Source organism: Nelumbo nucifera, chromosome 1 (genome assembly GCF_055504915.1).
Source record: "Nelumbo nucifera cultivar China Antique chromosome 1, China Antique-T2T, whole genome shotgun sequence".
In the NCBI taxonomy this organism is placed as follows: Eukaryota; Viridiplantae; Streptophyta; class Magnoliopsida; order Proteales; family Nelumbonaceae; genus Nelumbo; species Nelumbo nucifera.
In genome coordinates, this window is record NC_142649.1 from 129,651,140 (window position 1) to 129,664,595 (window position 13,456).

Genomic DNA, 13,456 nt, shown 5'->3' on the forward strand with positions numbered 1-13,456 from the left:
CATTTTCTTATTAAATTTTCCTTTTATTCTTTCAAGTTTCACCATTGGAATTATTTTTAGGTGATCGCATAAATCTGAAATTACAGCTTCCTATGGATTTGGCATCAATCTACATTAGAGATTCATTCCACCTGTACAGTGTGGTTAAGAATTTTGGGGTGGGATGAACAGACATTCTCCCTTTTTTTGGGTAAATTCCAAACCCCCACTAAGTTATCGAGTTGCATCACTTTACTACTTCTTGAATTATGAAAAGTTTTAAATACCCCTCCAAAACTTTCACATGCCACTTAAATAAACACCTTTGTAGAAAAATCTATATACTATACTCCTATTAGAAGTGTGAACTAGAGTGTATAATTATGCTTGATTAAAATATCCCAATTTTTGAATTTATGCCCTATTTAATTGTAAGGATAGAAATGTAATTTGAACAATCACTTTTCTCCTCATTCAAATCCCTCTCATAAAGTCTTATATTACATGTATTAACTCCAATTAACATTTATTGAATCCTAATATTCATTAAAATATCTCTATTTTTGAATTTTGTCATTCTCTAATTGTGAGGTCACAAAATGTCATTTGAACTATTATATTTCTCCTCATTAAATTCCCTCTCATTAAGTCTTATATTTAGGGTATTAATTTCCATTCTTTCATTGAATTAAATATAACAAAAAATAATTGTTTTTATTGATGATAGAAATAAAATATAAATTTAAAACCAACCCAAAATGGAATTACTTTCCTAACGAGTCAACAAAATTACAAAAAATATAAAAAAAAAATTGTAGAAAACACCTGGGCACTTCTATGATATTATATATTCATCATATTAAACAAAAATAAGTGTGACAAAATAAGAATAATTTTTATAGATATAGAAATATGAAATAATTGTAAAAAATTTTGAAAACATATTATTTACTATCATCAAATTGCTAAGTGCAAAGAATTGACACATTTACTACTTAAGAAAATAAAGCAAAGGAACCATATAACCAATAAGAGAGAATTTAAAAGGAGATGGTGGATAGAGGAGAAATAGAAACCATATAAGAGAAAAAAGAGAAAAGCATAAAAATTTGACATCATAATAAAAAAAGACAAAAAAGAAAAAGGACGTGAGAGAGAGAGAGAGAAGTTATGGGTGGAAAAAGAAAATGAAAATTGGACTTTATTAGAAAAAAAGCTGGACATAAAAAGACATGGGAGAAAGACTACATAACCAAAATTGGGTGGTTTATTTAATGAAAATTTACTAGTTACACATAAAAAAATCTTACAACCAACAGGAGAGAGAATCTAAAGGAGAGAAGGTATAGAGAGGATAGAGAAAATGAAAAGTTAGACTTCATTAGGAAAGAGTTTAGAGAAAGAGGCACATAAAAGAGAAAATAGTCACATAATTAATAGGAAAGAATAAAAAAGAAAGAGAGAAACAAGTTAAGAGATGAGAGAGACATAAAAAAATGAGATTTTATTATAAAAAAGTTTGAGGGGGAAAGGACATAAAGAGAGGGAAGCTACATAATATGTAGTTTTGCGCCTCTCCATTAGTCATCAAGGCTCAGTTTGGAAGGAATATAAATACAAAAATGTAGAGTGCAAAAGCTTGTATTTTGTATTACTTTGTATATATTTGTACTCTACATATTTGTATTTGTACCCCTTCCAAATTGAGCCCAACAAGAAAGACTTCCAAATGTGTAGCCTTACAACTGCTAACCTGTTATTGGGCCCACACTGATGGTCATTACTACAAGGCTACAACAAATCTGGGCTCCTTCATATAAGATGTGGCATTTTATAGGGAACATATGCAATATTTTGAGGAGAACCAAAGGATTAGAAAGCTTATCAAACCTGATAAGCCTCATTAATAACATAATCACTTTTGGGTTTATCACTTACTAACCCTATAAGCCTGATTAGTTAGGGCCATGTTTGCATGTTTTCTTTATCAGTTTAGGATTGGGTCTACCTTAATGACTTGACCCAGCCCAAAACCCAAAACATTAAAAAGAAGCATATCTATCTATCTATCTATCTATATATATAGATAGATAGATATGTGTGTGTGTGTGTGTATAGATAGATAGATAGATAGATAGATAGATAGATAGATAGAAAGAGAGAGAGAGAGAGAGAGAGAGAGAGAGAGAGAGAGAGAGAGAGAGAGATGAAAATTTAATAAATTCCCAACCCAACCCAAATTGCATATTGATTGGGCAAACACGATTGATGAACTATGATGATGGTGTTGGTAAAGGATTATTTCTTCTTTAGTGATGGTCTGATGTGTTAATATACCCCTGATTTTTTTTCTTTTGTTTTTCACCTCATCCAATTCATTCTTATTAAGTCTTATATTTATGGTATTAATTCTCATTATCTTTCATTGGATTTTATTATTGAATAAGATACACTTATTTGCGATTTTCGTCACCTTTAATTGTAAGGGTAGAGAATTTAATTTGAACTATTACTTTTCACCTCATTCAGTCTTGTGTTGAAGTTATTAACATCCTTTCTCTTATTGAATCCTATATTTAATATTTTTTTGACAAAAAATTCTATTGATTAGATCTATATTCAATATTTTAATAATATAAAACCCATGTTTTTTAAAACTGATCCAAAAACAAAATCAGTCTTTTGTCCTTAACTCCCAGAGGCAATTAAGAAATTTAGCCATTTGGTCAAATGAGTTAACCCATGATGTTATAATTAAATCATAGAACTTTTAAAATATAAATAAATACAAATTGTAAAAAATAAAAATTATAGAAATATTAGGCACATCTCTAATATTGTATATTCATCATATCAAACAAAAATACAAAAAAAAAACTAGAAAATATTGTAGAGAAATTTGGTTACGTCTCTAGTATTTTATATTAGTCATATTAAAGAAAAATATGCATGATAAACAAGAATTGTTTCCATTGATGATGGAAATAGAATACAAAATTTAAGACTAACCCAAAAGTGAATTTGTTTTCCTGTTTGGTGGTAAGTCAATAGTTCAACGTTTTAGGCCAAATGTGTCAACACTTGATGTCATAATTAATAAGAAAAAATAAAAATACAAAAAATACATAGATTTTGTAGAAATCATTTGGGCACATCTCTAATATTTTATATCAATCATATTAAAGAAAAATAAATGTTAATTATAATCAAGACCTAGGGTCAAATCTCATTGCCACTAGGGTTAGGGGGTTTATGGGATCTAGGGGATGGGCTGCCCCTGTTTTGTGGTCCCATGAAGTAGAATGGAAAAAAAAGAAAAAGAAAAATAACTGTGATAAAGAAAAATTGTCTTCATTAGTGATGGATATAATTACAAAATTTAAAATAAACCCAAACTTTTAGGCCAATTATGTTAGTCCTTGATATCATAACATTTGATCACATATCTATCATTATATACTTATCATATTAAACAAAAAAAAAAGTGTGATAAATAAGAATTATATTTATACATTAAAATATAAAAATGTAGAAGATTTGAAAATATATTATTACCATCATCATCATAAGCAACAACTAAAATTTTTACATGTAAAAGCATATCCAATTTGCTAGTATCATATATGGTCAATACTTATTTGCACATGTGCATGACATGTGCTCTTACACTAGTTTCTTAGAATGACCAGTATAAAAGGTCCAAATAACATAGTTGATGCTCAATATTCGTCTAATAATCATATCCTGAAGGAGTAGATAAGCTCATTTGACAACTAATACTACTCTAGAAGATGATCCATTATCAAATGTAATAGATAAAAAAATCGAAGGGTCCTCCCTTATTGAATAGTCTGATTTCATTTGAAACCATTTAAGGATAGATAATGTCCGAACCGAGGTGGACACGCTATAGATAAAGTCCTATCAAGTTGGATGAGCTGAGGTGATAGGACGATGTGGTGTGTTGAGCGAAACCTACAACTTAAATGTTGTCAGAGGTTTCGAGGAGGAGGTCCCTAGGGAAGGCACTTTGATACTCATGTCAATAAGATGTGAAAAAAGGTTGGCTAGGCCAAGCCGTTAAGGACGAGCGGGTCCAAGCCGAACAAGGTTAAGGAAGCAAGGGAGCAAAAAGATTAGAGAGCATAAGAGATTGGAGAGAATGTATTTTGAGGGGAGATGTCTTTAAATAGCCGAGTGTCATGGTGCACTTGATCACGTCCCTTGTGGGACTTAAGGGAGGAGACCGCTCAATGAGGTGTTTGGGCGATCTCATGTTCTTTGGCTGGAATGCTGATCAGTGAGGTGGGGGTATTGCGTGTTTCACTCTTGTCCGAGATTTTGCCTATGGGGATGCTTGGATCACCTACCATCGGGACACAACAACAATCACATGGCAGCTTTGATTGGCTAGAGTACGACCCTAACATGGACCTTTATATTTATTTATTTATTTATTGATACATTAATAGGAACCTACTTTATACTCATGAATCTTTTGATAAGATAAACATCATAAATAGCTATTTGATTCATATTAAACCACCTTCCTAACTATTCAGTTACATATGTTCCTAGATCTTGTAACAAGGCAGCCCATAAATTGGCTAAATTTGCACTGCCTTGCTCATCCCTTAAAACTTCGTCTTTTGTGCCAGATTTTCTATTAGATGTTTATCATTTAGATGTAACTGAAAGTTGAAGTTGAATGGATTAGCCTGTGGGTGTTTTTCAAAAAAAAAAAAGGACACTTGATTGAGCGCTTTAAGTAGTTAGTTAGGTGGCATTTGATAAATCTGGAATCTGAAGTTTGAAAAGTTAAAAAGATATTAAAAGTGTTTGAAATCTGAAAAGAGGCATAGATGCTTTTCTACTTTTTTGAGGCTCTGAATAGATAATGTTGTTTGTGTTGGATCAATTTTGCAACATCTGAAATTGCTTTATTTTACTATTTTACCCCTAGAATAGGCTATTTTGAAATTTTGAATGCAGTTAGCACTATTTCATATAAAATAATTTATCAATTCAAAATAATATTAAAATCATATAAAAAATTAATAAAATAAATAATAAATAATAATAATTACCAAAAATAATTAATAATTAATAAATAACACAATTAAATTAATAAAAATAATTATTCACTAATAAAAAATATTAAAATGATTAAAAATTAAAATAATCAATAAAAATTAATAAAATTAATAATTAATAAATAAATAATTAGTAATAATATTGAAATAACACGAATAAAAATAATAAAATAAATAATAAATACTAAAAATAATAAATAATTATAAATAACACAATAAAAATTTAATAACTAATAAAAATTCACTTAAAGTAAAATAATCAATGAAAATTAATAATTAATAATTACTTCAAATAAAATTTATCCAAAAATAGAAAAATAAAAATAAATTATTAAAAATCAAATAACATTAAAAATATGAATAAATTCCATGTTTAATTAATAAAAAAATAAGATATTTATATAAACATTTCAAATAGCAAAAGAAAAGTTATATTTGAAATTTCAAATAGAAAACGAATTCTTTCCGATAGCTGTTGAATTCTTAGTAGTCTATTTGCGGAGAGAAATTAATAGAGTTACAGACATACTACTAGAAATGCTATAGAGGAAAACCAAGATGTAAGCTACAGACCTACTATTAGAAATGTTATCATGGGCAAACCAACCATCGAAAACATGAATACATGAGGTCTCAAATACATCAAAAAACTGACAAATTCAACATTTCAAACACATAAATAAGAGAACATAACTACAACCCAAACAAAAGGGAAACAAAAGAAAAAGGTAGTTGTTAACTAAACTCGATCGCATCGAGATTGGTTTCCTGCTATTGAGATTTGAAGGCGAATATTGAAAACAAACGGAATTAAAAGTTTTGGAAATGAACGAGTATATGGGCAAATGGTAAAAGGATGTACTCAAAATGTTCGTAGAGAACGCCATTAGAGAGATTGCAAGTAGAAATAGAAAAACGAATAACCGGTGGTGGTTTATTGCACAAGCAAGAAACAACAAGAATTGAAAGAAATCGAAGCCTAAACTTGTGGAAGAGAATGTGAATAAATCAAACTCTGCAAATCGAAACCATACTTGTGAGAGAGTTTGATAGCGGTGGAACTTCGTTCAGGTCACAGTGAGGGTTCGAATGACCTAATTTTCGAACTTATTTGAAGGACAAAACATGTCATTTTAAATTTCTACGAGGACATTTATGTCTTTCACACACCTCTGAAATGCGTCTAACCACATTAAGGACCCGATCCGCCTCTTATCAATTAAGATCTGAATTTAAATTTCAGATCTACTAATAAGAGGGCATACCAAACAAAGGTGACATCTGAAAAGCAACCTTTTCAGACTTTAGAGGTCTGAAAAGTGTTATCAAATGCCGCCTTACACTTTCTTTCTTTTGGTTTTTAGTTTTTCAGCTTAAAAATTTGTATTCACATACACTACAGTGATTGTTAAACAACCGAAGTTCAAAATATTTCATCTTTATTCTTTTATGAAACTTATAAGCTATTTCATTGATTCAAATCATCCAAGAGTACCAGCAAGAAGAAATCAGGAATTGTCATCCATGTATTAGTGACCCTGAAAACTGAAATATCATATGGTACATAGTTACATACACATTGCAATACTTTGAACCTTGGTGTAGGTTAACGACATTGCATGAGCCACTAAGTTCAATTATTCATGGGAAAGTAGTATAAAAAGAATGTCACAATAATCCAGAAACACGAGATTTCTATTCTCAATTGCCCATACAAGGCCCCCTTTCACCTATTCAGAAAACCAATTGCCCATACAAGTCTTTGCTACGACCTACACCTTGCAGGTTTCTTGGGCCTGTTTGAATCTGCATAATGTAATCCGATTATAATGTAAGAGAAAGAAGCCCAATTGGAAATGTTATATTTATTGGTCATCAGTGCAGTTTTCATGGTTAAGAATATGGCCATAGAAGAACTTTACAACAAACTCAGGATTTTAAATCCAACTTTTGCCAATAATTGCGGAGTGTCCAATTGGGAAGCCAAGCGACTTGGTATGTATTCTTTTCTTTTTTAAATGAGCATTTTAAGGGCTTATTATGTCTAGAATCTCATTCATTGCATCATTTATCAATTTCAACCAAAATTTCAATTTTACACAATTTAGTAAGTCAGAATTGTTAAAAGCACTCATTTTGATATCAATATTTCAATAGACATATTTTAATTAGCATATAAGCTGAATCAATCTAATTATCTCCAAAAGACAAAAACTTTCTTTTCCAATTTTCTCATCATCATCATCATCATCAAGTATGGGGTCGGTTACATGAATCTTGATTCAGCAGCCCATTCTGTTTAATGTTATATCCATTGTTAAATTGTTGGAGCTTAAATAATTTCTTACTATTTTTAATAATGTTCTTTTGGGTATACCCTTTATATTTCTAACCCTTTCAACTTGTAATAAACCAATCTATCTTAGATTGCATTTAGCATTCCTTATTTTAAGGACTTATTTGTTTTTTGCAGTTAAAATGCCTCTAAGAACATTGAGCTTTTAACTGAAAAAATTAGACAAGTCCTTAAAATAAGGAATGCCAAATGTGGCGTTAATCTACTTTTTCTCATTTTATCACTTGGATATGCTTGTATATCTCTATGGGTGACTTCATTTCTGATCCTATCATTTCTAATTCTTTTTTCTGATGTATAAATAAATTGGCCCAAATCCTGAAAATAATTTCAACATGTATTTAAAAGAAATAAAAAGATAATAAAGCTCATTCTTTTGAGAAAAATTAGAAAAATAATAACTCATTCTCTGTAGAAACTCTAAATACTTAAACCAAATGAATTCACCCCATGGCCTAACTTTTCTAGTTTATTCCTTTCTTCTTCTTTGCAGCTTTTCCAGATTTTTCTGTGGCTAGTTTCCAACTTTGGGTCGTGGGTCAAGCTCGCAGGATTAGTTCTAACACCAGGGATGCTTAAACCTGAAAAATTAAATCCAAATAAAAAAAAAAGCAAGAGTCATATTCATATAGAAACAGTAATTAATTGAAGAAATTCCAAATAAGAAAAAGCTCTTTTAAATCCCACTTAGACTAGGTCGATATGTGGTTTTGGTGCTTGTGGTTGTGGACCCTAAGGTGGCGTTTGATAAATCTGAAATCTGAAGTCTGAAAAGTTAAAAACATATTAAAAGTATCTGAAATCTGAAAAGAGGTATTGATGCTTAGAGGTTTTGAATAATTAAGCTTATTTGTGTTGGACCAAACCTTTAACGTCTAAAATGCACTGATTTTACTATTTTACCCCTATAATACACTATTTGGTAAATTTGAGCTCTATTCATCGATGACACAAACCCATAACACTCGTTCTCTAAACACAGACAAAACCCTTGCCAAATCCCACACAGAAGGGTATTCCTAGAAGCCATAGGACACCCCAAAACCCAGACACCATTGAACAAATCCCATTATAACCGTCTGAAACTACTTGCACAGCCGTCTCATAAACAACCTTCTTCCATGGGTTGGGTGCAGAAGTAAAAATCCTGATGGACTCCCTAAAGATTTTGGTTGTACTCATCACTTGAACTGATTCAAAGACCTATGCCATTCTTCTTGCCATTGTGGGAAGAACAGAGGAAAGAGTAGGGAAGAACAGGGAAGAACGTCATACGAGCGTTTGTTCTGAGTCTGTTGGTCTCATCTGTGGCCACATTGGACTGGGGATTTACCCTTTTCTATTGAATACGCATACAAGAAAAAATAGGAAAACAGTCAAAACAAGTAGCAAAATACGCATCAATAAAAATAAAAAAAAAAACAAAATATGCATCAAAACAAAAATAAAATACGCATAAACAAACTTTCAAAATAGCAGAGAGATTATACACGACTATAAAAAGAAGAAGAAGAAGAAGAAGGTACCTTCGATGAAGATTTTCTGGTAGGCGCCTATAACCCTAAAACAATGAAGGTTTTCTAGTAAGAAATCTGAAGAAATAAGAAGAAGCAAAGAATTTACCGCCATGCAATGTTCACGACAGCAGAGAGTGTTTCGTGGGTTTGGAGGTTTTTACGTCTGAAACAATAGTAGGGTTTTCTTGGATTTGGGAGTCATCAGGAGTATGTGCATCATTATAAAAAAGTATAGAGGCTATTCTCGACCTTTTCATAGCTCTTAAACACGTCTGAGCACGTTAAGAACTTTCCCATACGATTAATGTTTTAAATCTAAAAATAGGATTTAGATCTGTTTTCAGATATTACACCAAACGCGTCTGATGTCTGAAAAGCAAGTTTTTCATACACATGTTATCAAACGAGCCCTAAATCTCAGCTCTTTTAAAATTCAAATCCCCACTTCTAGAGTTGGGTTCGGTTGGATCGGACTGGTTTATTTTGTCCCCATGTGCTAGTGATATAAATGCCCGGTCAAACTCCAACCTTGATAAGCTTTGACGCCCAACTCTTCTTTTATTAATGTCCATTTATTATAATAACGACTTTTCAAAATTAGGGTTTCTTTTCATGCTCTCGTTACTCCCCTTCCCATAAAGGAGTTCCCAGAAAAAGGGCCAGAACCCAGAAGTATCAAAAAATGGGTGGGCCTCACTTGGGTCTTGAGCCCTCACCTTGAAACCCGTCTCCGTCAGTTGGAGTATATAATGGATCCACAAACTAACTTCAGCACCAACCCAGACACGTATGCTCAGCTGCACCGTATCATTTCAGTATGTTGTCCCCTTTAAATATCAACCGTGGGGGTGGGACTACAGTACAAGAACCAGATCTGGGATCCCTGCCATCGAGGCTCCTTAGGCCTTGGTGGGCTTGGCCCATGTGGCCCACTCCATTCATCGTTCACTCAATTGATGCTATGTGCACGTTCCTAGATCTGATACCCTTCATTTTTTTTTTAAATATCTCTTCCTCTGGGATTCTTCTGCGCACTCTCTGGGTAGGCTACTACCAGTCATGTGATCCCTCTACCAAAGTCACCTTTGTTTTCTCCGAAATATCGTAAATGCCACTCACTGGCGTGTAAATAAGAAAAACCACTTAACCACACGGGTGTTGATATTTCCAAGACGAATTGCACGGTCCTTAGATTCGTCTCTTTCTTATGTCTAAATAGTGATATTCTGCATCGCGAGACACCCGAAGATTCAGACGAAGATCATCATTTTTAATAACCTCCCTATGATTCCCACTATCGTTAATAAACTACCACGTAGATATTGGTAGGGCCACTCTGAATCTTACGGTGTTCCCCATTACATGCAATCCTTTCTATCATTGAGTGAACGGCCACGTAGATTGGTGGTGAGAACTGGGGTCCTGAAAGACCGAGGGTATTTAGGTAATATTGGATTAATAAAGAAGTATTAACGGCTTCTAACTCGGAGCTACCAGTGCCACGTTTTCTCCCTCCATCTCTCTGACTCTCTGCTTCATCTCTGCATCTGCACTTATTGTTGTCTCGAGCTATCTAAATATACAAAACTAGAAAAGATTAAGAGAAAAACAGAGGGTTTTGGTTAATTTACGTTTTGATATATTGTGTGTAATGGGCGAAGTGTGCGACGACGACGATGGAATCTGAGAGGCCTCATCGAAGCGGAAGCACCGGCAGCGAGCTCTTCATCTGCTTCACTTCGAGACTTTCCTCTTCATCCATGAAAATTTCTTCTAAATCGATGCTCAGCCCTGGTCGCACGGATAAGTTCCGGGAACCCTCGTCTCTCTCGTCGTCGTTGAGCAGAAGACTTAGAAGTCATGGCAGCATGAGAGGTGGGCAAGCGTCGCCCATGTTCCCGACAGGAAACAAGAAGAGAGGCTCCACGTTCGACACTGCCGAACCCTCGTCCCCGAAAGTCACCTGCATTGGCCAAGTTCGCGTCAAGACGAAGAAACACGGGAAGAAAATGAGAACGAGATCGAAGCGATGTAGGAACGGGAGTTTCAGAAGAACAGAGCAAATCCAGGACGGTGTTCATCCGCAGCAGCATCAGGAGTGCTTACCGCACAGAAATCAGAGATGGGTTCATATCCCTTTGTCAATTTGCGAGGCTCTAAGAGCTTTCGGGGCCGAGTTCAACTGTTTCCTTCCTTGCCGGTCTTCGTGTACATCGACTAACGAAAGGGAAAAGGCAGAAAAGGCGAGGACATCCCCAGCTTCGACTCCTACAAGTTCCTGTGGGACTGTCTTTGCGCGATGGTTGCTGGCCTTACAAGATAGTGAGGAGGAGAAGAGGAGAGAGATGGAATTGGTAGTTAGAGAAGAAGAGAAGAGAAAGAATCTAAAGATGGTCCACGTGATCGACATTGAAGAGAAAGGAGAAGCGAAGGAGGTAGCTGGCGAGGAAGAAGAGGGGAGAGTGAGCATTTGTGTTCCACCCAAAAATGCCCTGTTGTTGATGAGATGCAGATCTGATCCTGTGAAGATGGCTTCTCTGGCTAATCGCTACTGGGAATCCTCTGTCACAAAGGCCGGCGACGACGAAGACGATGATGAAGACGGAGAGGATGACAACGAAGATGATCGTATTGATGAACAGCAAAAAAGCGAAGGAGAAGAAGGCAATGGGGAAAAAGACGAAGATGAAGAAGAATTCCGGGAAGTAATAGTTCAGCTAGAAGAGGACCAAGGACAAATGGGAATGTCTGATAAGAGGGCCTCAATCGAAGAAATTGGAGAACACCAAAACCCACAAAAGCACGAGAAGTTCGAAATGCAAGAATACCCAACTAAAGAAGAAGAAGAAAAGCCAGATGAAGAACAAGAAGAAAATCCAGAAAAGCAGCAAGAAAGAAAGATGGAGCTTACAAAAGAAGAAATCTTGGTAAATGGGTCTTCAGCTGAATCCCCAGAAGAACCTAAAAACCAGGAAAAGGAAAGAAGCGATGGAGAAATAGAGCAAGACGCCCATTTGACGGAGACAATAAAGGAAGCAGAAGAGGCGAGGAGAGCAAGCGTTTCTTCTTCTTCTTCTCGCTCTTCACAGGATCCCGAAGCCGAACCAGGAGGTCCAAGGCCAACATTAGCAGACCCAGTGGCAGCTTTGGAAGAGGGAGTTGAAAAGTCAATAAAAGAGAAAGGGACGGAGAAGACCTACGAGAGATATGCAAAGGAGCAACAACTGCAACAACAAGAAAATCATGAACATGATGAAGGAGACAGGTCAAAGGTGAGAGAAGAAGATTCTGTGCTACCCGATTGCTTGCTGTTGATGATGTACGAGCCAAAGCTGTCGATGGAGGTATCAAAGGAGACCTGGGTTTGCAGTACCGACTTCGTTAGATGTCGCCCTTCGAAACAAACCACCGCGTCGACCGTGAGGAACGGCGGAGATGAATGCAAGCGGAGAGTGAGTACCGACACAAACCCTGGAGTGCAGGTGCAGCAGCAGAAACAGCGACACCATCGGAAGCAACCGCTCCGGCCACTGCCGCAGGCTGCCCGGAAATCCTGTTCAAATCCGGTTCCAGCCCGGAAATCATGTTCCAATGGGCCACCGGCGGCGCCATCCATGGCGAACATGATCGAGCAGAAGCTAGTGAATGCAGAGGCGTACGAACCTTTCGTGCTGACGCGATGCAAGTCGGAGCCGATGCGATCCTCGGCTAAGCATGCGCAGGAGTCTTGTTTCTGGAATAACGGAAAGCTTGAGTATCTTGAGCCTCATCGCCCTACGATCGGCATCGGCGCGGCTGGTATTGGCTACTAAGTAAAGCCGACTAGAACTGGCGCCCGAGCCGTTTTTCCCGTGTAGAGTGTAGTAGTCTGTACTCTGTCGAGTCCCTATGTACATCTTTTTTATTTTATTTTATTTTAAATCAAGTTTATTTTTAATTTTTCGAAGAAAATGACAACATATCTTATGGCCCCACGTATTGAACTGGTTCTTAATGGTCTCGATTGATGGGCATTTTCCACGTGGGACTCAATATTTTAGTGTCTTCCACTGACAACAGAGAGTTGCTGGGTTTACCACTAATTTCGTGCATGTGGCGCACTTGGGGCCCAGGCCCACTAATTTCAGCCACGGGATGACGCCATGACGGGACTGGTCACTTGGTCAGTGGTCATCGTATCAGAGACACATGTGGATGATTAAGTTCTGTAGGCTGTCCATCCAGTTTGAATAAATCAGATGGACTAGGGATGTTAAACCCATCATCTGAAGGACTTGGAATCTTGGTATTTTAATGGGCCTGTCTTGGTTACTTAATGCATGGGCCGCCTCGTTTATATGATTTGAAAATGGTCTCCACTCTCCATTAAGGCTCTCTTTGCAGTACAAATCTGAATTGGATATAAATTTTGTACCGAATTCAGTTTTGCATCGTTTATTTGTAGTTTTGAAGTTATATGCACTAATATGTGATACAATATTTATACTTTTTGTCATATTTGTACCCACCCA

At 35.6% G+C, this 13,456-nt stretch overlaps 1 protein-coding gene across 1 annotated transcript; it reads left to right on the forward strand.

The window, feature by feature from the left end:
• Nucleotides 1-10,434: 10,434 nt before the first annotated feature.
• On the forward strand, nt 10,435-12,896 carry LOC104613193 (uncharacterized). The gene has a single exon (XM_010280917.3). The coding sequence runs from the start codon at nt 10,622-10,624 to the stop codon at nt 12,755-12,757; it is 2,136 nt and encodes a 711-aa protein (XP_010279219.1). The 5' UTR covers nt 10,435-10,621; the 3' UTR covers nt 12,758-12,896.
• The last annotated feature ends 560 nt before the right edge of the window (nt 12,897-13,456 follow it).

Coding starts and splice junctions, on each gene's coding strand:
- LOC104613193 (XM_010280917.3), top strand. CDS start 10,622: ATGGAATCTGAGAGGCCTCATCGAAGCGGAAGCACCGGCAGCGAGCTC.